The 24,157-nt window shown below is 42.9% G+C and overlaps 1 protein-coding gene across 13 annotated transcripts in view; it reads right to left on the reverse strand.

Moving 5' to 3' along the window:
* neo1a (neogenin 1a) overlaps positions 1–24,157 on the reverse strand; it is a 157,223-nt gene that overhangs the window by 22,947 nt on the left and 110,119 nt on the right. For 11 of the 13 annotated variants that reach the window (XM_063471904.1, XM_063471895.1, XM_063471886.1 and 8 more), the window contains exons 8-12: positions 11,101–11,335; positions 6,685–6,839; positions 4,588–4,736; positions 2,831–2,969; positions 2,057–2,106 (exon numbers count right to left, since the gene is read on the reverse strand). In XM_063471904.1, coding sequence (XP_063327974.1) covers positions 2,057–2,106; positions 2,831–2,969; positions 4,588–4,736; positions 6,685–6,839; positions 11,101–11,335 — 728 coding nt within the window. The remainder of the gene's footprint in view (positions 1–2,056; positions 2,107–2,830; positions 2,970–4,587; positions 4,737–6,684; positions 6,840–11,100; positions 11,336–24,157) is intronic. The other 2 variants (XM_063471932.1, XM_063471914.1) reach the window with 1 other exon arrangement.

Raw genomic sequence — 24,157 nt, forward strand, 5'->3', positions numbered from 1 at the left:
AGTTAATTAACGCTTCCCCACTGTCACACTGATGCACAAAAGCCCGAGTACACGCACAGGGCACGTGTGCGCTCCTCCCCAGCAGAGTCGAGGGAATTGCACAAATTAAATTTGTGTGAAGTGTGTTCAATTATTTCCATTTTTCTTATTACACTATCGGCCCCGGCTCGTCATGTCTGTTGCGTTTCTACCTTCCTGGCGCTAATCACAAAAAAACAGTTTAATTGACTTTTGTAAACTCGCAGGGGAAGGTGAAGAGGCAGATGCCAAAAGCAAAAAAATACAACAACAACAAAAAAACCCAGAGAAGTAAGATCAGAAAACACGATGATCAGGTTGCCTTGTAGGTAAAAGATGCACCGTTCTGCTTGACAGGACCCAAAGAGGAGACCACAAATGAAATGAATGTTAATTAGCTCTTTTCCACTTGCGTTTGGTTGGGTGTACTGAACTAATTGCATAAATGGTTTGTATCCAAATAATTGTACTGTAATTATTCTTTTAATGGCTTGTTTACGCTCAAAGTGAAAGACAAAGACAACAAAAAGAGAAAATGAGATGAATTACTGAAGGACACTTAAAGGAAAAAAAAAGAAATCTGTCAGATGTTTGTTTCACAGCTTTAAACCACTTGGTCTGGGCCAAAGTGTGGAGGGACAGCTGGCCTCACGCACACTATCCTCTCAGAAAACTATTCATGTCCCTTCCACAGACTGAGTCCGCTTCATTTTACTCTTAAAATTAGCATGAGAGCATTTTCTCTCTACAAATCTCAGCAGAGGATCCCTCAGCATGGGTGGCTAGCTCTAACTCAGGCTGGGAGTGTGTGATAGGATTGTCTGTCAGTGTTTTCCCTCACTTGGGCTAAGCATCGACCAGCAAAGGGCCAAAAGTGCTGGTTGCCGTTTTTGTAGTCACTGCACACACCCTGAGGTTTTCCCTATCTCTTCTTTTTTTCTCTTTGCAATTGCTGTCTCACATGTCATGAGTGAGAAACATCTTTTGTAAAAATTAATCCCTCACTCGGGTGGGAAAGTACAATAAACAGGCCTACAGCTCTCTGTTTGAAGATCAAATGGCTGAGATGATGGGCAGCCGAGGCCCGTTTCCTGTTTTAATCAGGGGCGTGTTGTGCAGCCAGCAGCCACCTCAGCAGCCTTATCAAATAAAGCGCGTCACGCGAGAACTGCGGCATGTTTCGGCTGAAATAAACAGGATTTAACAATGAAACTTAAAAAGACTGAGAGGATGCCAGAACTTGTTGGCTGAGCTGTGGGGGAAAAAAAGAAATTGATCCAGTTATCTCTGCTCCAAAGAGAAAATTGAATCTAGATAAAATGAGATCTCACTTTTAAACAAGTAAATCTTTTTATCACGTTGCCTATAAGCCTGCTAACAAAAAAAAAAGGTGAGTGAGAAAGTGAGATCTCTGTTACCGAGGGTGAATTGGAAACTGGTAAGTCATCACACTTCTAACCGTTTGCACTTAATGAACCGATATTGGTTGAAAAGTTAACTTTTCCAACTTACATTCATTATGAGTTGTGTTATGTCGGGTTTCAACTAGACGTCTAACTTCATTCGACCTATAAATCCTACCTGAGTATCAGTTTTAGCGAGCCCGCATCTTTCTGTATCCTATCAGATTTGAGCTGTAGGCTCCCGTGCCAGTTTCTGTACGGATGGAGTGATACTGAGGATAAAACCTTCTGACAGGCGAGTCTCCTGCCGACGAGAAGATCGATGAGGGTTCACACGCCCTCTTAACCAGCTGGGGCTACAAGGATCTGACGCAGGTAATAACACAGCAACAACGGTGCACTGGCCTGCAGGCTATGTATCTGTTCAACTGTTTGTGTGTGCGAGTGAGCGAACGAGCGGGCGGGTGAAGGCGGATTTGCTCAAGCAAACACATAAACACAATTGCTGTACAACAAACAGTCTGCAGGCAGTTTAGGTGTACCTGTAGCTTAAGTCCTCAACAAGGCAACAGAGAAACCTAAACAAGTTAAAAGGTCTGTCGACGCGCCCTTCAGTCGAGACAAATAAACCTCACCTTTGAGTTCTGGACCTCGATGGTCAGGTTTTGAGGCGGGGCACTTGGTACTGTGGAAAAATGAAAAAACAGACAGTTTGTTAGTGTGAAACTAAAGAAAACATAGAAATCTACATTTTGGCAGAGCTCAAACAATCAAGTTATTAATTAACTGGACAGAACAACGTTGTAAAGATAGCCCCATTAACTGAGAACCTCAAGTTTTGGACTGTTGGTTGGACATAATGTGGAAGCCGGGGTTGTCTTCCTTCTTTCAGCCGCTCCCTTTTCTGCCTTCAAGTCACCTTATTGTTAGCATCCTGCTTCACATCAACCCTCCTTTGTCCTCCTTCACTACATCCATATTAGCTCCTTTAATACAGCAAGGAAACGGTGTGTGATGACACATTTACCTCACCAGATGTATTTTATAGTTACAATACTCTTTATACCCCAACTTTTTAAATGCTTTTGTAGTGGCTGTAGCTCAGGAGGTAGAGCCGTGATGTTTGATTACAGGCTGCTTCAGTCTGCATGCCAAATATCCTCGGGCAATGTACTGAACCTTGAGTTGTTCCCAAAGAGTTTGAGTGTGAATGTGTGTGAATTTAAGGCAGAAAAGTACTTAAAAAAACCAAAAACTGTTAAGTGAGACATGTTAAGCAAAGTGTTTTGAGTGCTCAAGAAGAGTAGAAAAGCACTATATAGGAACATTTCCAGTTACCATTTCAGTGGTGTTACAATAAAAGAGAAGTCAAATTAGTGTTTACATTTACACTTCATCAGTCCACTAACCATCAGACAGAGTGCGAACGACAACGTCCTCAGTGGAGACGCCAGGACCGTGCCTGTTGTTGGCCACCACACGGAAACTGTACTCCGTGTTCTTCTTCAGCCCCGCCATGCTATACGACTGGCCGTCTACGTCAATATCCTGAATGAGAAAAGGAGGGAAGGAGAGGAACTTGTCAGTGAATTGAGAATCGTGCGACTCCCCTTGCTTAAAAAGCAAACACGCCTCTACTTTCACGGCTGCTCACCGACATCTCGATATTTACGAACAACGGGAAAAACAAAAACCGAATATGTGACGCTTGTATGAAAAGGAAACGTTTATGATTACCTGCAGAAAAAGACAAAAACACTGATAGCACTCCAGTGTAGCATTTTTATAGTATTTCACAGCCAACAGCATTCTGATAAATGCAGACATTTAGGACCGTTCCAGTAGCTTCACAATGTCACGCCAGCCTTCATCGTTTCATCACGCTAACATTTCTGTTTGTAATTCGGTGTGAAAATGTCGTCTTCCGCAGAGACGCAATTTGTGCCTTCTGTGATTTTGACTTGCTTTGCTTTACAAATTGGGCACGCTGACACATGCCCAATTACTTCAAGCCTATTTGCATGCAGCTCTTTGGTTGTGACATTTTGAGAAAAAAAAAAAAAGGCACTTGGAGGAAACTCTAATCTTGCTTCCAGAGCAGTCCATTCCTTGACCTCTGAACTTGGGTCAGCTGATTACCTCTGGCCACGTCACCCTTGAATTCATGTCATATGTTGTCCCCGACTTCCCTCTGCCCTTTCAATATTTAATATCCGTTCAGCACTGTGTCTCTCTCTAACTTCATCTCCCTTCAGTCCGCTTCCTTCACCTCTCCTTTACTACTACTTCTTCATCTCTCCCCCTTTTTCACCTCATCTCTGGCTCTCTCCTCCAGGGAGCTGAGGCATCATTACTCAGTGCACCGGCTGACGTTTCATCCATTATCATATTAAAGGCTTTTTAATGCCTCACTGGCTTGCACACTGCTACTGCTGGGGTTGACTCAATATCTAAGCAGCTCGATTCCACTCTTGTGACAGAGTTAGTCCTGCAGAGAAGCACCAAGTGAATCATATCTGCTTTCTTTTAGCACAATGCCCTGCTGTTTCTGTGAGACGATGAATCATTAAGAACGCCGCCAAAAATCAGCACAAAGGGTCTTGGCAAATGATTAGGGATTCTTACCTCATCACAATTTGTATGAGAAACCAATCAGTCGTACGCATTTTATCTAATGGGCCCTGCGAAATCAGGCATCAGCTTCACACACTATACCTCGCTCACAGGGTAAACTGTGAGCAGTGAGCACACGCTGCATCTGTTTAAAGTCTGCGCTTATTTCAGGTGATTTAAGCAATTTATCACCGATAAAAGAAAAGCAAAACACTAAGACGACATTGCAAAGCAAGTGGTGTGACATATGTTTCAGGACAATCTTGTTTAGAATTAAATAATAATAAAAAAACAACCATGCAAATCTTTAATTTTACTTTAATTTTCTACTTATTTCTCCGATGAATGTGTTTTTAATTCATTGGTTTTTAAAATCTATTGTGAAGCACTTTGTAGCTTCATTTTAAAACATGAGCTGCAATTTAAGGTAAAAGGTTTTGGACACCTGTTTATGTCTTTTCTACCTGAAAACCTTTGAATTCAAAATAAAATCAGTCTTCGATAGGCGCTCGAGCAGCGTGAGTTTGTCCCTGGAGTGTGGTTCACGCCCTACCTGCTCTTTGCCGACGCTCTTGTCCGTGTAGTACAACTTGTACGAGAGGATCTCTCCATTGCCAGTGAGGGGTTTGTCCCAGCTGAGAGAAACGGAGGTCGGCGTGTTGGACACCGCCTGCAGGTTAGGAGCCGGGCCGGGTACTTGGACTGGTGACGAAATATCACAGGTGGACAGAAATTAGAAAAGCAGCAAGTGTGACCATTTTGTTCTCTTATCTTGAACCGTTCTTCATTTTTGTTGTGTCTCATCTGGGAGAAAGAAACTAATTTAGCAATTCCTAGTTCTTACCACCTAAGACATATTCTTGGCTACCTCACAGTCACATTTCCCAGCGCTAACACTGAGGCCAAATTGTCCCCCTCTGGACTGGGCTGCCAGCGTGCTGATTTTCTTCCTATTCCCAGAACAAAAGCGGAAGTTTCAACAAAAACATCAGTATGCATCTAATATCCCATCACCGCTGGGATCCTGCTACCTTTGACTGTGGTAGCCTGTTTATTGTATTGCACTTGATTAGTAAATTAAGGCAGCAGAAACAGAATGTATATTTATATGTGTCTGTATCCTGGCTTCATAATATGCTGGTATACTAGATGAATATGGGATGTAGTCCACTTTTACAATTAGCGCTGAGTTAATTTTGCAGCGGGAGCTGATCTGCTACATAACTCAGTGGTGCAGGAGGCTATGGAGAAACAGAACTGCACTGGTTATCTGGTGCAAACGTAAATGAAAGCAGACAGGAAGCTCAAACTAAATATTTCCTGTAATATGCAGCGTGCTCAAATACGCAGCTATCGTAACAAAATGTGTATCACCGTTCTAATAATCTGTGACTACACTGTGTCTACGTATATGTGCATGGATGTTACTTGTGTCTGTACTGTGGCCCATTGGATTTAAAATCAAACAGTGACTCTGAGGTTAAAGTGCCTGCTGTCAGACATGGAGCCATACGTCTGCTCTGGATACATCTTGTAGACATTAGCTGCAGGTGTTCCTGCCAGAAGAGAGAAGCTCCCATTTGTCAGCGTGCACAGATGTTAGAAGGGTGAGAGACTGTGTATGTGTGTGTGTGCAGGTGTGTAAAGCCCGTCTCTAAAGAGAAGTGATACAGAGGGAGTGTGGTTTGCACATGCTTGGCACTCGGATGCAGGTCAACAGTTTAAGCTCCAGTTCGTAGCATGTTCTTACATTAAAGGCGCACACACGCGACAGAGATATACGGCACAGCTACAGCCCGCCCTCACTGCTATCCCCCTGGGTGGCTGTGCTCCTGCTGCCGGGCATTAAGATGTAGCATGTGTGCTTTTGTGTGTTGATTCGTCCGCCCTCCAACCAAGGACACAAGTAGAGAAACAGCAGCTGACCTACAAAGTGACAGTGACTGAGCTGTAGCTTAGTCGAGAGGAGAGGGTTGTCCACAGTCTGACAGTGTGCTGGGAAATCCCCTTCACAGCACTTTCAAGTGATTTTGGAGCAGCAGCCACAGAGAGGTTTACACACTCAAACACAAAGAGAGAGAGGAGAGGAAGGGAACCACTTTGCTACTCCTTCCTACAGTCGTGCTTATGTGTCCTCTATTCAAAACATCCTAATAAGTTTCTCAGTACACTGGAAGAGGAGAGTGTTGGAATCTGGAATACTAATTTCCAGCATTCCTCACTCGGGTAGGCATGTTTCGAGCCAAACACACGGAGGATTCAAGTAAATGTAAACAAAAGTAAACAAGAAGTGGCTTAAAAGAAGAAAATGCAGTGCTTCTCTGGTCTGCTCTTGGGTGGTCTGCCTTAACGAACAGCACTAAACAGCCTTCTCTGTGTGTGCCCATGTGTGCGGGGAATATGGGATGTCTCTGTTTGAAGTGAGCGTATACTGCATATGAGTGAATATTTGTTTGTGCGAATGTTTATTTGCCTCTTGTGTGCTTCCTTTGAGTGCATCCTGTTTGCATCAGTGTGAGCAGTGTGAGCACGCTTCTGACAAACTGGCTAGAGTGTGGCTTTGTGTTTATGTGTCCTGTTTACCGAGCACATATAAACGCGTGTGTGTGTGTGTGTGAGAGAGAGTGAAGTAAGTGAGCAAGAGTGTTACCTTCAGCTTGGGTGGCCACTTTGAGCGCTGCAGAGCTCTCGCCCTGGCCGTTGCTATTGTGGGCCACAACCCTGAAGCGATATTTGGTGTCTGGCATGAGGTTCTGGATGGTGACCTGCATCTCTCCTGGACGACTGGTATTCACAACTCGCTCCCTGATGGGGGGGTGGGGGTGGGTCGCACGCAGACAGGTAACAGAACAGTTAATCATTCTGACCTTAAATTACCCAGACAGTTTTGTTTAATGCTGGTTTGCAAGAAACAAAGTGAAGTGGCATTTAGAGCGCCTAATATCTTTGGTGCCAAACACATGTGCGCATTGATCCCAGTACGTTAACACAAAAAACGAGAGGCAATCGAGGGCTTGCTCTCAGGGCTCCTCAGTTGTGGACTGACCTGCGGGGGGAACTCCGAGTTCATCAGTGTCTTTCTGTTTCATATATCTTTTATTAGAAGCAAGTATCACAGTTGTTACAGGTTAATAGGACTTATGCCCCCTTTTTCTCTAAATAAATAATAAATAAATAAACAGACAAACAAAAAACAAAAAATCCACCAATCGATGACTTAGATGGTATCTAAAGTAGACTTCAAGTCCGTTGAAGTGAAGAAAAAACAAAAACAAAAACAAAAACAAAAACAAAAAAAACAAAAACAAAACCCGAACCCACCCTGGACCCCAATTCCCTGACTGCCAGAAAGTTAAATGTTCCCAAGATATACAAGTAAAGGACACCAAATCAGTTCGAAATCTTTCACATTGCCATTCATGGTATATCTTATTTTTTCAAGGTGAAGTGTATTTGTAAGCTCTGCAAGCCACATCTTTAATACAGGAACCTCTTTGCCTTTCCAAAGCTGCAGGATCAGTTTCTCTGCAATGATCAGTGCATATGACATAAGACTTTTTTGAGCATATTGTAAGCTTTGTGTTTCTTTGGAGATCCCAAAGATAATTACTGTTGGATTTGGATCAATCTTGATTTTGAGAATATTAGATAGATAGGTGAAGATATCACACCAAAAACGCTGAAGCCTTGGACAAAGTGCAAAACTATGTAACAGATTTCCATAATGTGTCATACATTTTTCACAGAAGGGGGAGCAGTCTGGATACATTTTGTGAATTCTTTCCCTTGAGTAATGTAACCTGTGTACAATTTTATACTGAATTAGGCAATGACGGGAATTAATAAAAAGTGTATTTATGTTGCGTAAGACCTCCTGCCAAAAATCTTCCGATAGGGAGATCCCAAATTCCTTTTCCCACTCCTCTTTAATTGAATGAGTAGAAGGTGTACTCATCTCCTGTAGTGAGTTATAGAATAATGAGATTCTCTGTTCGGACCCCCGGCTATCACTAAGGCATCTATCCAAGGTGTCGGACGGCATGCTTTCAAACTGCGGCAGATGTGTGCGGATATAATTTCGTAGCTGAAGATATCTAAAAAAATGGCTGCACGGTAGTCCAAATTTATCTTTTAATTGTTGAAATGACATGAAGGTATCGTTTGAATACAAGTCTTTTAATTTACGAATTCCCAGTTCCTGCCACATGTTGAAAGCTCCGTCTGCACATGATGGAAGGAAAGAAGGGTTAGATGTAACAGGGATACACATTGATAGTGGCTTCAGTTTAAAGTGCTTAATTATTTGTTTCCAAATTCACAAAGTGGTATGGATCACTGGGTTATAGTTATAGTGTGCACTTCTCAAGGGAGTAGGAGAAAGTAATATTCCACCAACACAGTAAGGAAGGCAATCCTCCCGTTCCATCTGCAGGCCATGGGGGAGTAACGCGGTATCATCAAGTAAGAGGGAAATTATTCTTAAATTTGATGCCCAGTAATAATGCATAAAGTTAGGTAGTGCAAGTCCTCCAAGGGATCCGTGTTTACAAAGATGTTCTTTCTTTATTCTATGTGTTTTGTAGTTCCATATAAACGGCATAATAATGGCATCCAACTTTTTGAAGAAAGATTTGGGCAAAAAAATTGGGATATTTTGGACCAAGTATTATGGGAGAAAGACCATCCTTACTGAGTTCACTCTTCCTATCAATGAGATAGGGAGTGTCCTCCAAAACTGAATGTTGTTTTTTAGCTTCTCCAGTAGAGGGAGAAAGTTTTCTTTCACTAGGGAACTCTATTTTCTTTTTATTGAGATGCCCAGATATGTAATTTTTTCATAAGTTATTTTAAATGGTAGAGATGCAAGCCACTCACTACTTTCAAATTTGATGGGCAATACTTCACTTTTTCCCCAGTTGATCCTGTAACCGGCAAAGGTGCCAAATTTGTCAATAACGGAGAGGATTACTGGGATGGAAGTTTGGGGTTTTGTTATGTATAGTAAAATGTCATCAGCATAGAGCGATATAGTATTAGAGGTATATGCTGCGTCATAACCATGTATATCAGGGTGAGTGCGAATTGTCTGTGCCAGGGGTTCCAGAGGAAGAGCGAACAGTAATGGACTAAGAACACATCCCTGACGTGTCCCTCTGCTGAGCTTAAACTGAGTGGATAATGTTTGGTTTGTAAGGATTCTGGCTGTGGGATTCTTATAGAGTAATTTTATCCAGGAAATAAAATCTTGTCCCAATTGAAATTTCTCTAAGACAGCAAAGAGATAGGGCCACTCAACATGATAAAATGCCTTTTCGGCATCTAAGCTAAGTATAAGTAGATCCTGTTGCGCCTTAGAGGAGTAAATCATGTTAAATAGACGCCTTAGATTGTTAAAGGAGCTCCTATCTGGTATAAAGCCTGTTTGATCTGAATGTACCAGTTTATCTATTACCATACTGAGTCTACTCGCTAGTATTTTAGCCAGGATCTTTTGACCCGAATTTAATAAAGAGATAGGTCTATATGATCCCACTTCCTCCAAGACTTTACCTTTTTTGGGGAGTACAGTAATAACTGCTTCATTCAATGTTGGTGGTAAGGTGCCCACATTGTATGCATGGTTGTACAATTTAAATAGATATGGAGCAAGTTTGATCTTGAGCTGTTTGTAAAATTCATTCCCTAACCCATCTGGGCCTGGACTCTTACCATTTTTTTAATACACCGATAGATTTAGTAATTTCTTTAGTTGTAATCTCGGCATTCAGGATCTTGCGACCCCCCTGATCCAACACAGGGAGGTCACATCAGTGTCTTTCTTTTAAATCAATGTGTAAAAGGCTCGATTAGATTTTTGGATTTTATATGTATATTATCTTTTGGCCGAGACTTTAAAACATTTTTTCCCGTATTTCTTGGAGGCACTTTGTAACATTGGCTTTGATAATAAAGTTGATTAATATAGGACTTCTTATTCTTAAAAATAAGTTAAAATAAATAAATTAGTAAGCCTCATTATTTTTTTTTTTATCCATTAGTTGGCATCCATTAACTTCCAAAAAAACCCCAAACCCTCCATTCTGAAAAACTTTCAACTTAAATGCATTTTCCATCAAAATAATCCTTTTTGTACCGTACAGTGGCTGAGATGCCACTTACCCCCAGCTACTCTCCCTCTGCATCTGCACGGCCCTCTTCCTCACATGCTCTCTTGCTATGTGGAAGGAGTCCCAGTGGCCTTTCCACACTGCCACATTATTCTTTTGTTTAGTTTTTTTTTTTTTTTAAAGTGGGAATGGAAAATATAAAATCCGCAGTAACGGGAGCATGTTGGACAGCAGCTTGAAAATAAAACAAAACATCTTGATGGATTAACATTCGGAAGCCTTCATTGCACTAACTTTATCTTTATGCACCTCCTTTACTCTGCTCCATATGCACGTCTGTATCACTGCTCCACACACAAAAACAGAGAGCAGAGGAGAGAAAGAAACTAGAGCAGAAACTGGCATGATTGCTAAATTAATCCTGGCACTGGTCTATAAACTAACCTGCTCACCTGTTGACAGCAGGACCAGGAGACCTAGTTTACAACCTTGCTGATTTATCGGTACACTCCACGTATTTGTAGATTCTGTATATTAAAGGTTTGCTTTTGCGTCCCTGGTTCTAAGTGTAAAACACCGCTGAGCTGGGTGACTTCTGAAACTTGCTTACAGTCATGTTACAGAGAAGACATAAAAAAGAAGACTTGTGGAAAATCCTCTCAGCTTCTTAAATTTTATTCTCAGTCAGTAAATCCTCAGCCTGTGAAGCTGGGAGAAATTTACCACAGAACTATTTGGGGGGGAAAAGCGAGCATGGTATTTGAACATTTGTTTTGGGGGTTTTTTGGGTTTATATTTGTTTAAGAAGGAGGTTTTGTTTTAAGTGACTGAACTTCTTGAATCAGATATTTTCAGTGGTCTGAGCCTCCTGCATGGAAATGTGTGTACTTGAGCAATGTGCTGATGCCAGCAGTCCTGTGGGTGTATTAGTACCCCCTCCAGGAAAGTGTGCGTTCTACCTGCTCGTGCCCTCCTGGCTGTAGAAAATGGAGTAGGTCAACTCGTCCCCATGCGGCTCAGCTGGTTGACGCCAGGTCAGCTTGATGAAGCGAGTGGACACCAGCGAAGCCACGACGTCTCGGGGGGCCGAGGAAGTAGGCCCTGCTGGACTGCCTACACCTCTGGAGCCTGGTGTTACATGGTCAGTAGTGTTAGGAGTCAGTGAAGGGGGAGGGAAAGAGGGCAGGGCTACGACTTTGGGTTGGGGGGGGGGGGGGGGTAGGGAGGGAGGAATGGTGGGATGAGAGCAAGGGAGACCGGGAGGGAGACGGCCGTAGCATGTCGGGGTCGGGTGGGAGAAATATTGTGCAGAGGTGCCCAAAAGGAGCAGGTTGAGGAGAGGAGTTGAAATGGAAATGACAGTGGAACGAAAGAAAGGGAGGAAACAAAAAAAAGAAAAAACAAAATAACAACAACGTAACAAAAAAAAAAAAGACTCTCGGTGTGACAAGGAACCACAATACAACACTTCTACTACACTCACAAAGCTGACAAAGAGGGAGGGACTACACATGCAGATCTACACACAGCTGTCTAATGCAAGGGCAGTGGGAGCAGAACATAGTGTCACACACTTAATGTTCACCATCAGTGGCTTTCCTGCCAATCATTGGCATTAAAATGAATGATTGGACTGCATTTCTGCAAGGAGAGACACTTTGTCGTGACAGAGACAAAGTCATCTCGTGGCCTGTTACACAGGAAAACCGTCTGACTTTTATTTTACAGTAAAACAGCTTCGGACTAACCCAACCCCCCCTCTCACTTTAGCTTCTCATAACTAACGATGCTGCTGAAGCACTTCTGTCGTCGCATTCCACAGCCAAGCCACAGAAATGTTTGTGATTTCATTTTGAGTGCGTGTGTGTTTTTCTTTTTTCCTCCTCCTCCTTTTCGGAGGAACAATCTGCGGTCGGACCTCGTGAGATCTGCTTTCCATTTGCCTGGCAAGCAGGCGAAACAAAACCATACGGAAAGAATGTTAGTCCGTATGACATTTCCATTTGTTTGCAGGTCGGGGGGAAACGGACTGGAGGGCAAGGCTGAAAATATAGAAAAGGCGCATGGCAAGTGCTGCGCTCAAACGGTGTGTTATTACCGGAGAAATTGCGATGGAATGGAAAGCGGCTGCTGGCATATTCATCTGTCACAGCATGTGGACTAACCGCTAATTTGGCTTTCAGAATTTGTTTATGTATCAAAGAGTTCACTGACTTCTGTGATTATATAAAAGCCGACATCTGATATAGAAGATTCTGACCCACCCCCAAAGAAAAATGACATTGTCAGTATACACTTTCTGTATATAAACACTCAAGAAACTTTAGCTTCAACTCCGTATTTATGGGCTCTGTGTATACCGAGTAATGCTCTGAAGAACTGCTGTTGAATTTGTAGCATGCTCTAGTACTTTGGATGGGAAATAAACAGATTGTCAGGCTCAATTTTAGCTTGTTTACATCTACACTCAATAAAAAATTAAAAAAAAGGTACTGTTGCCCAAATTTGGATGTCTACAAAATCCAATCTCTCGTTAAAGTCACAGACATCAGCACGACACCTTGTGTAGGATATGTGGAGGGCTGCTTCTTGCACATTTCAGGAATTTTTTTGTTTTTTTTGTTTGTTTGTTTTTTAAATTTATTCTCATCTGGAAAGATGGATTTAGGTCAGCTGAGTGATGAGGCCTTGCCTTACCCTACAAAAATACAGTATTGTTTGAGCTCTAGTGGCCAGCCAAAACTATTTTACACCGTTTAGAAAAACACTGGCTGCTTTTTCCCTGCGATTAGGGTTCTTGTTCTAAAAGTGGTGAAGAAAACCCCCCAAAAAACAACCCAGCCGTCTCTCAATCTTCACCAAGTAAAGGTAATGACAGCCTCAAACAAGCTTAAAGCTGGAAGTCAGCACTTCAGCCTCAACGCCACTGTTTCATTTCAAATCCTGTTTGCTGGAGTAGTGCCAGCAACAATGAAAAACACATTATCATCCTAATACTTTCTGACTGCATTGTAAATTACCAGATGCTGAATAATTATCCCCATTTATAAAGCGTCTCGCACACGCACAAGCATCAGAATTACCGCCACCTCACTCGAACCAGGTTCACCGAATCACCAAAGGCTCCGGGTCCGTTTCTTAATAGGGAAGCGTTTCCTGAATTCCAAAAATCTGAACACAGTAGAGTACAATCCAGAAACACAGCGCAAGTAGGAACTCCCGGCAAATACTGTGAATGGAACGACTCATTGTTGACATATTTCAAAAAGTTTCAACCTCAGTATATTCTATCAACAATATACAATTCAGCTGGAAGATGAGATAAAGACAACATCCACAGGAAATTAGTTATTCCCCTTCCAAATTCAGGTTGTATAAAAAAAAAGTCCTGCAGGCAATAATCTATGAGTCCCTTGAGTCTGTAGAATTAATTTATTGAGATGAATACAATGGAATTAACAATTTAGAGATTTTAGTGTGCATACTAATTTTGCCATATCTTCAGGAAAGAAGGATTAAAAGCCAGAGGAAGCTTGGAAGGCAAAAGATATGCTACTCTTTCACAGTAACCAGAAGGGCCCTGCTTGATAACCTCACGCTGTGCTCCAGCTCACATATTAAATATGAAATATTACTATTATTCCAACACACATATGGTTATATAGCAATGAAATATGCCTTTAAAAGGCCTTCTCCTTTCCCTCAAATGATAACTGTTTGAAAGAACTTCAAAAGCACAAAGTCGGATAGCAACATTTGCTTCACATTAGTCAGTTTTGCTTTGAACCCTGTTGAGCCACAACTTCTTGATTAAAACAGAAGAATAAGTCACAAGAGAATATGAGTTGAGCTTTAAGAAATGCATATCTGGACCTTGTTTTATTTTTTTTCTTTTTTTTTTTAAACTCAACTTTATTAACCTTAACTAGTTGTTGGCTGGTTGTTGATGTCTGCAGAAAAAGAGAAAAACAGGCTTTTAATAGGTCTAAGATTGTCTCCTAAGATGACACAGGAAACAGGTCACGCTGCCTTTGCACTCTGCTCAACGCCATAATTCTTTTAGCGAGTGAATTTGTCCATCAGTACTCTTGCCCAGTGTGGACTTCGAGGTTATCTCACTTTGAAGCACAAACAGAATCAAGACCACCTCACGGGTCAGACAAGGGCGAGGAAATAAAATCATTACGAGCGGCTTCCATCTTCATACACCGTGTCCGCCGTAGGTAATTGACATGCTGGGCAGTTTTCGGTGTCCTTCTGACAATCTCTCTTGTACATGCGTGCCTGGGATTGTTACAGTAAGAAGGTGTCAGCCTCCCACTGCTATTGCTGAGCTCTATTCATAGCTGATTAATAGTGTCATTAGTCTCCGTGCCAGAGGTAATGAATTACTGGCATTAAGGCTTAACGAGGAAGGTTACTTTAGATCTGCATAATAATCTGGGTAACCCAGGCAAAAAAAAAAAAAAAACCCAACTGGGACAAAGACATGCATAACAGGTCGTCTTAGCGTTCAACGGAAGCAGAACACGTTTCAGAAATAAAGAAATAATTGGAGCGGTGTGAAAGTTCTGACTAAAGGCTCATAACTTTTATCTTGTGCTGCCAACATCATAATCCCTGTGAGCGTCGCTGGGCAAAGCTGCATTTCCATCAAACTGGTCCGAGTTCAGCGATAAGAGAGCCAGCCTCACTCACCGGCTCAGCCTTACACACCTCTACCGAGAGAATGGAAACCTAATGAATGTCTGCCAGAAGCACACACAGCACTGTAACTACAGATAGCCTTTTCAGAAGGAATTCAGCAAGCCACGCCAGGCTCTTGCAAAATGGATTTTCTCAGGCCTGGTTTCCATGTCTAATGTAGTTCGGTAATGACGGCGGCCTAAGAGACTGATGTAGCACAGTGCTAATGGTCCATTACTGAGTCACTACTTTCATCTAGCCTAGAAAAGAAGAAGAACAATGTACTCAAAAAGCATAGTCGAGAGCCTTCAGAACAGCATCACAAAGAAGACAGTCAATTAAAACTGCCAGTCAGCAGTTCCATATCACCCTCCTCCCCCCTTCTCTCTCTCTCTCCCTTCATGTCCCGTCCCTATCTACACTACACTGCCACTTTCAATAAAGAAAAGAAAGCCAAAGTAAATAAAAATGACAGCCTTTGTCATGTTTTATGCAAACATGGAGTAGTCACATTATGATAAAACCGAACAGCCTATCTGTAGGCCTGAAGGTTATTACAAAGAAATAAAAGAAATTTCCACTGAACAAAGACAAAAACAATCCGTGGAGACATTAATTCTCTGAAATGTAAAAGGAACTGTAAGTAAGAACAGAGCAACTGCAAACTGGATCGCTTTTATTGGTTCTCTAGTAAATGTAGCCAAAAAAAAAAAAAAGAAGAATCGTTTTTCTTTCCTGGTGACAACTGTGGCTGTTTTTTTGTTTTTTTTAAATAAATTCTGCTCTCCCTTCACTCTCTTTAAAGAAAAGACAGGAAAGATGAGCAAGCCTGACAGCTCATGACATTTGAGCAGCTCCTTAACGCACCGACAAAGGAAAGAGTCAGAAGGAGAAGACAAATGTTTCAAGAGAGACGTGAGAGGGGAGGAGGGAAATGAGCGAGAGCGAGGAAAAGTCTGACCAAGCATTCTTTTTTTGGAGTCCCCTCGGTTCCTTTCAATTACCCTGTCGACAACAATAACAAACTCCATTTTTAAAAAAGATTTTCTTGCTTTACAAGCAATACAGCAATAAATGAAAACCAATGACACAAACAATAAAAATACGAGACACTCATCAGCGAAGAAAAAAAATAAAAGAGAGAAAATAATCACAAGCCTGCCTGCCCGCTACAGGGACACCCCTAGTTAGGAATATAATCTTTGTCTTGGGACCTTTCTTGCACTCTGTATTGTATCCTGACACCTTATCACTAGCCAAGGGGGACGTGACAGAGATTAAGTATTAGATTGCTGAAGAGTGGAGTGTATTGGTAACTGCACGCATTCCCTCTAATCAGAAACAGTTGAGATTAAAGCGTAGCTCGAATCTCAGGAAAAAGACTGACTCACTGACATAATTCAGAAAGGAAAAAAAAAAGTCTGTGTCTCAAACTTATTCTGTTAAAAAAAAAATCTCAAACAGCATCGCCTCCACATTCCTCTCCCTTTTCCTCCACCGCTTTCTAGGGCAAGTTCACTCCCATCTAGCACTTTTCCCAGGAAATAAAGAAGTCTCACCAATTAAAAGAAATATATACCAATCTCAAAAAACATATGCACATGTGTACGGAGGGGACACATAAAAGTCAGGCAAATAAGAAAGGCATGACGCTAACAAGTTTGAAGCCCAAAATTATGACACCCCCCCTTAAAAAAATAGCCTCGACAAGTGGAGAGAACACAGTACTGTTTTGAAGCATTTGCAGTGGGTCGCAGATGTATTTACGTCTCTGCTCTCTTCCCAAACGCTCCTGTGGTGCAGGAGACAGAGTGGGATGCGACAGGACCCATCTGACAGATCCATGGGACACCTGGATGCCCTGTGGTGATGTACTAAATGCTTTAATAGGACAGAGGCGTTTGGTCTCTTTATCAGGCGGCTGAAGCCTCGGAAGGGCCTCTGTGTGTTTCCAGTTTATCAACTGGAAAATCTGCCTCTTTGAAACCCTGCAGCGATTTCCTTTTTAAATGGCAACGTTTGTTCAATTTTGCATTTATCTTACTTTTCTCGTCCCGAGTCAACATTGTGCAGAGTCCCTGCAGGTTTTTCGCAAACATGTAGGAGATATCCTATGAGGCACGCTTTTGGATGGTATGCCTGTGTTTGCATCCCCTCTTGGCCTTCTGGTGCACTAACAATTTAGATTTTAAACAAAGTAGAGTGACAATCCCCGCTCGAGAGTGTGGAAGGCTAAATACTCTCCACCCTACAGAGACAGACACAACCAGAGGGTCCTACAACGTCAAAGAAAGCAAACGCCGCTATTTGGAAATGATGGCTGTAATTGACTAGGGTCAGGTATATCGATGAGTAGTCACTCGCTGTGTGCACACAACACACGTTCCTTGAGTCACTGGTGAGTTAATCTGGGTGTGATTGCTTTGTTCCCCTGAACGTCTCGCTTTAGCACACACTCACAGAAACATGAAGGAACATGAGGCTAAAATCTGCTCGCCCAGACTCTGCATGCAAATGAAGACGTGCAGCTATGGTATACAGCGCTTCAAATCTGCGTCACATGTATCGCGTGCGCCACATGCTGGATGAGAGCGGGGACGAGAGGCCTCCTGGGCTCGCCTTTCAAGCAGATCAAAAACAGCCAGTGATGCTGCCGCGGATCTCCAGAGCATTTCACCACCGATGCCCACGACGGGAAACGGGCTTTTTTTCTGCACTGCGCGCCTTTGTTTTTTATTACCTCTGAGGTACACAAACACAATACAACCTCTCCGAGGGAGCAGAGAGAGCCCTGGAATAAAGTAATTGATTTCCAGGAAAGCTCTACGTTATGGCTCGTTTGTGTGTGTCTGTGTGTGTATACACAGCAACAGCAGCATTTCATGTATAAAGCGAGTAGAGCTGAACAACCAAAGAAAGGCCTGAAAAGGTCAAATGGGATGTTGGGAGAAGTGAGAGCAGCTGCACCACCTCTCTTTGGAGTTTCACTAACAAACAGGCCCACTAATCAGACTCCCACCAATAAAGACGCCTCCCTCGGACAGGCCCAGCAAGAAGCAGCTATGCACTTACGCTAGTGAGCAGTGGGGTGTCCATAACCCACTGTGACGTTACTCACTATTCTACTTTTAGCTTATGGAAACTGGGAGGCTCAGCTGAGTGAGGAGGTTGGGGGGCTGTGGAGGCTAACAGGAAAAATACGAGCTTCGGCTTTGGTGGCGCCGCTCACAGAGGTCAGCCGCCTGCCGCTAAAGGAAGGGTGTGAAGGGAAAGTGACGTTTTCGTCTCATTCGGTACTTTCAATTACTGCACCCAGAGGACCGGCCACGTCCAAAAACATCAGATCGGCATCCTGGATGAGTGTGTGTTGGAGGTGGACGGTGTTATATCGTAGATAAGGGCAGGTGTTGGTGAAAACCAGCCCTCACGCGTGCAGTCGAGCCTAAAGCTGGCTTCAATAACAAGACTGACCTTCAAAAAAAAAACCCAAACAAAACCTGAGCTGACGCAAGTACACTGAAAGCTATTTTAATCCCTTTTTTTTTTAACTTTCTCGTGCAAAACAAGAGGAAAATAGGCACCCATAACATTCTGCAGTTAGCACTGAGGCGTCAGAGCATTTATAAATGAGGCAAAGCTTTCACCACGCTTGAGTAAATACAACCCATAGAAAAGTTCAGCCTGTGCTGAGAGAGCCCCAGCCTGTAAATACACACACACACGCGCCAAACGCCATCCCTGAGAGACACAACCACAACACAAACACTTACTTTGCCATCAGCACCCGCACAAACAGCAATTTGGTGGAGGCTGATTTCAGCTCTTCACAATCAATTTAGGTAACAATCCCTCTGATCAGCTTCCTACAGCCTCCGGTGGGGAAACGCATTCACTAATCACTATCACTAACGTGGTGTGTGTCTGTGTGTGCCAAAACAGATTTTGTGTGCTTGTGTATGTGTGTCTGTTTGTGTTTATGTGCGTGTTTTTCAGTTTAGGACACTGTGTGCACATTTAAAGACTTTATCCCCAAATTTGAATTTCAATGCACCTCGCTATGAGGCAGAATTTAGAAATTTACATAATATTAATATTCTCTGTCCCTTAATTTGTTTTGAGATTGCTTTTCCATAATCGCAAGAATTTATAAATAAAACTACAACACCGTTAATAAAACAACAATATTATCATATTTGCTTAATCGACCATAACCCACCAGTAACACTGTGTGTAACGATAAGGTAGTTCTAAAGCACATGCAGCGTCTAAGCAGTAGCTACAGTGGCTTGCAAAAGTATTCGGCCCCCTTGAACTTTTCCACATTTTGTCACATTACAGCCACAAACATGAATCAATTTTATTGGAATTCCACGTGAAAGACCAATACAAAGTGGTGTACACGTGAGAAGTGGAACGAAAATCAGACATGATTCCAAACATTTTTTACAAATAAATAACTGCAAAGTGGGGTGTGCGTAATTATTCAGCCCCCTGAGTCAATACTTTGTAGAACCACCTTTTTCTGCAATTACAGCTGCCGGTCTTTTAGGGTATGTCTCTACCAGCTTTGCACATCTAGAGACTGAAATCCTTGCCCATTCTTCTTTGCAAAACAGCTCCAGCTCAGTCAGATTAGATGGACAGCGTTTGTGAACAGCAGTTTTCAGATCTTGCCACAGATTCTTGATTGGATTTAGACACCAGACAGGTCAGGGATAAAGTTATTGAGAAATTTAAAGCAGGCTTAGGCTACAAAAAGATTTTCCAAGCCTTGAACATCCCACGAAGCACTGTTCAAGCGATCATTCAAAAATGGAAGGAGTATGGCACAACTGTAAACCTACCAAGACAAGGCCGTCCACCTAAACTCACAGGCCGAACAAGGAGAGCGCTGATCAGAAATGCAGCCAAGAGGCCCATGGTGACTCTGGACAAGCTGCAGAGATCTACAGCTCAGGTGGGGGAATCTGTCCATAGGACAACTATTAGTCGTGCACTGCACAAAGTTGGCCTTTATGGAAGAGTGGCAAGAAGAAAGCCATTGTTAACAGAAAACCATAAGAAGTCCCGTTTGCAGTTTGCCACAAGCCATGTGGGGGACACAGCAAACATGTGGAAGAAGGTGCTCTGGTCAGATGAGACCAAAATGGAACTTTTTGGCCAAAATGCAAAACGCTATGTGTGGCGGAAAACTAACACTGCACATCACTCTGAACACACCATCCCCACTGTCAAATATGGTGGTGGCAGCATCATGCTCTGGGGGTGCTTCTCTTCAGCAGGGACAGGGAAGCTGGTCAGAGTTGATGGGAAGATGGATGGAGCCAAATACAGGGCAATCTTGGAAGAAAACCTCTTGGAGTCTGCAAAAGACTTGAGACTGGGGCGGAGGTTCACCTTCCAGCAGGACAACGACCCTAAACATAAAGCCAGGGCAACAATGGAATGGTTTAAAACAAAACATATCCATGTGCTCGAATGGCCCAGTCAAAGTCCAGATCTAAATCCAATCGAGAATCTGTGGCAAGATCTGAAAACTGCTGTTCACAAACGCTGTCCATCTAATCTGACTGAGCTGGAGCTGTTTTGCAAAGAAGAATGGGCAAAGATTTCAGTCTGTAGATGTGCAAAGCTGGTAGAGACATACCCTAAAAGACTGACAGCTGTAATTGCAGAAAAAGGTGGTTCTACAAAGTATTGACTCAGGGGGCTGAATAATTACGCACACCCCACTTTGCAGTTATTTATTTGTAAAAAATGTTTGGAATCATGTCTGATTTTCGTTCCACTTCTCACGTGTACACCACTTTGTATTGGTCTTTCACGTGGAATTCCAATAAAATTGATTCATGTTTGTGGCTGTAATGTGACAAAATGTGGAAAAGTTCAAGGGGGCCGAATACTTTTGCAAGCCACTGTACGTGTGCTGCATGTAAAATTCACCTGGTGGAAAACAGGTAAATTTGGTGTTTACTGATGTTTTCATGTGGGAAAAGAACTAGTTTTCTTTTTCCCCTCCCCTCTTTTCCCTAGGCAATTTCATCCTCCAGATACACTTTATTAGCTTATGCTTTGTGGCAACAACAGTCTCCTTATTTAGGCGTCTTATCTCCGTTTCTGCTGAATCGCAATACAGGCTCTTCATCATAATAGGATGTTTGCTTTGTGCAAATTTGTCCACATTTGTGCACAAAACAGCAGCCTCAAATATTACCACACAGTTGAATCAACGACCGACAGCACAAATTTCATAAAGCGCCAACAAACGAAGTCGCTTGTGCATCTTGTAGGAACAAAAGGAAGTCGAGGAAAAGCAAGTCGGAGTAGTGATCAGATGCTAGGTTTAATAAACGGCTATGAAGCAGTTTATCTGGATCAGATAAACATATTTAGTTTGCGCCTGTGGCCATACGGTGAGGCCGGGAGCGACCGTTTGTGTACATGCATGTACATCCCGGCATTACATGACATGCTCAGCAGTCACACTTTCACACCGGTGCCTGCTGTTCAGGCTGCACTTACGATGCAGGCCGTGCCAACTGAAAACACAGCGCATCGCTCTGCGCTGAGCTGACACATTCACATGCTCACAGTGTTGCACGTTCGCTCCTGCTGGCCTGGCCGTGACCCTGCTAGCAGATGATGGAGCACACCGTATTCCCTGAAGTAGGCCCGAGCTTTTATTCAGTGCTGCTGGAGTCTGGCTGGAGGGAAGGGTCTTTTAGCAGCCTATTCTCACTCCTTGATTTGAACAGGGAATAAGGGTGGTGCTCCGGTGCCGATGTAGTGGAAGGATCGTCCGCCTGTGGCTTCGGTGTTACAAATGTGTTTAAGGGGAGGGTTTTTCCCCCCTCCCCTGCTGTGCCTCCTCAAACTCGACATTTGTAGTGTAATCATAATATGTTTACGTTCTATATTACATTATTTTGCTACTAGCGCGAGCTGTTACTGCAGTGCACTACACTGCCAGCAGTATTGGTACATTAGGGACCTACTTTTTTTTTTAATGTATTGCTTGTCATCTTTCTCTCTGCCTTCAATTCAATATAAATTCAAGTACCTCTCAATTTGTATTAGACAAGAATGCAGCTTCAGCATCAAGAGATTTGTGCATAAAACCCTTCCTGCGTGCACATCTGTACAACAACGGATCTAGGCTGCTGTGTTCCTCTCCATATCTCATGTGCATCAGTGCTCTGTAAGAAAACAATGACTCCTTATGTTACAACAGTATAGCCTCAATATTCGAGAGTCTGCTCGTGTTACAAACTGCTGCAAATATCAACTTCTCTCAGAGCTCTTTAGAACATGAGGTGGAAGAATTTGGGGCATTCTCTGCTTTGTGTTGTTCGCACAGTAAACAGCATTGCCTCTGGCTACTAAGTCTGTCCTAAACAGCTTTCTTTGACTATTCTGTGCTCAGTATACACTCAGCAGAGTCTAACAACTTTGCTTTATGGATAGGTTTTTTATTGTGCTGCAGTTGTTTAATGTCAACGATGTTCTTAATAACATTAAAACGATTAAAGTTTGATTTATGGTTTGTTTTGTTTTCCAAAGGGAGGTGGTGTTGGAGGCATTTTCTGTTCTCCACTGTTACACATTCAGTTCATCACTCCCTGCAAAAGCGCACTGTATAAAATTGGGGAGAGATGGGTAAATATCTCCCGTGGAGTCTACGGATGCATCCTGGGGTGGGGGATGAGCTGAAACAGCTGGGAGCTGTGCACATCTGGCGCAGTAGCGCTGACATGTCAGAGGGAGATTCTGGAAATTCTGCACCTTGAATTCAGACTGCGTTTTCGGTATTTGACATGAGGAGAATGAGGCATGGCGTGAGCCTCCATGACGCCATAGTGCAGCTCCAGCTCCCTGCCTGAGCTAGCCTGCAGGTTTTGTTAGACAGAAAGGCTCACGTTAGTCCCAATTTGTTTAGAAGCAGCATTAAACTTCCACTTCCTTTCAAATGATGTAAACTGACTTTTTTTTTTTTAAGGACTAAGCATCCTTGCCTCATTAAAAAAGGATGAGACTCACCAGCAGCTCTACAAATGTCTCTTTATGGAGAACCCACCTCCCTAACTGATATTTACTAATGAAGCTGCAGTGAGAATGACTCTATATCTGCTCAGGTATCTCACTGGGCTCTTCATGTAGCCATCATCATTGCAACTTAGGGGACACCCCCACATGTCAGCGTAGCATGACAGCAAGCCTGTTGCCTGCACTCATAAGTATAGAGTGATGGAGGGAGAGGAAGCTCAGGGGACACAGCGAGCACTCAGGCATCGATGAGGCATCGCCATCTCTCAATGGGGGTCTGCTACCCCTGATCAGAGGGGAGGCAGGACTCTTCTGTTGGCTGCCACAGGTCTACAGCAGGGGGAGGGGAGACTAATGGCTGCAGTGTCAGATAAAGGATGAAGGTGAAGGAAACGCTGAAAGGAACCAAGGCCTGTTTAAGCTCTGAATTTAACAAAAGCTTGAATAAACACATTTGCATCAGGAATAGAGTGTCATCCTCCTTTCATCATAACACGACCTGAAACACGGCTAGGAGTGCTAGCCTACAGGAGAAAGGATGTAAAATTCATGGAGCCGTGTTGCACAGCACCGCACAGTGACTGATGTTTTTAAACTGTGTAACCTGAAGTGTGTGACTGTGTAACCCCCTCCTCCCCCATTCATTTGTATGAAATTCACTTGTAACAGTTGCACCTCAAACAAGATGAGCTCTCAGAGCTTGGTGCATCCAAACAAGCTTTCAGGCTCTCCAGTGAAGTACTTGATTTGGTCACTAGGAGGCAAAATGTCAAAACATTATTCATGTGAGCTGAGGGGAACAGAGGAGAGACAGAGGGACAGAGAAAAGTCATGAAAGAGTATTTCAAGATTGAAGCCGGGAGGGCATGTGGAAGGATCAAATGTGAGTATTCGCATGCAAATGGGGGCGCAGCTCGAATTTATGCAAACTTCAAAACAAGCAAAAAGATATGAACTGAAGGGCAAACAGCAGAGGAGAGGATCTACTTCTTTTGTTTGCTAGCGCTGAGTGTAGATCTCTCTGCATTTTACACATGAAGTTGCAATTTTTGACAAGTGGGGATCTACTTGGACAGGCTAAAGATCCCAATCTGCAAAAAGCAAACAAACAAAAAACCCTAAATGTCTCTTTCATCCACAAATCTAATTCAAAACTTAAAAATAAAATACGGTCCTCCCTACATCGGCAAAAACTACACAAAAAGCAACTACATTGTGAAACTTGGACTAGTTTAAACTTCAATCACAGTCTTTTTGTACGGTACGCGCAAAGATGGCAATCGCATA

This window comes from Pelmatolapia mariae, linkage group LG1 (assembly GCF_036321145.2).
Source record: "Pelmatolapia mariae isolate MD_Pm_ZW linkage group LG1, Pm_UMD_F_2, whole genome shotgun sequence".
Taxonomy (NCBI): Eukaryota; Metazoa; Chordata; class Actinopteri; order Cichliformes; family Cichlidae; genus Pelmatolapia; species Pelmatolapia mariae.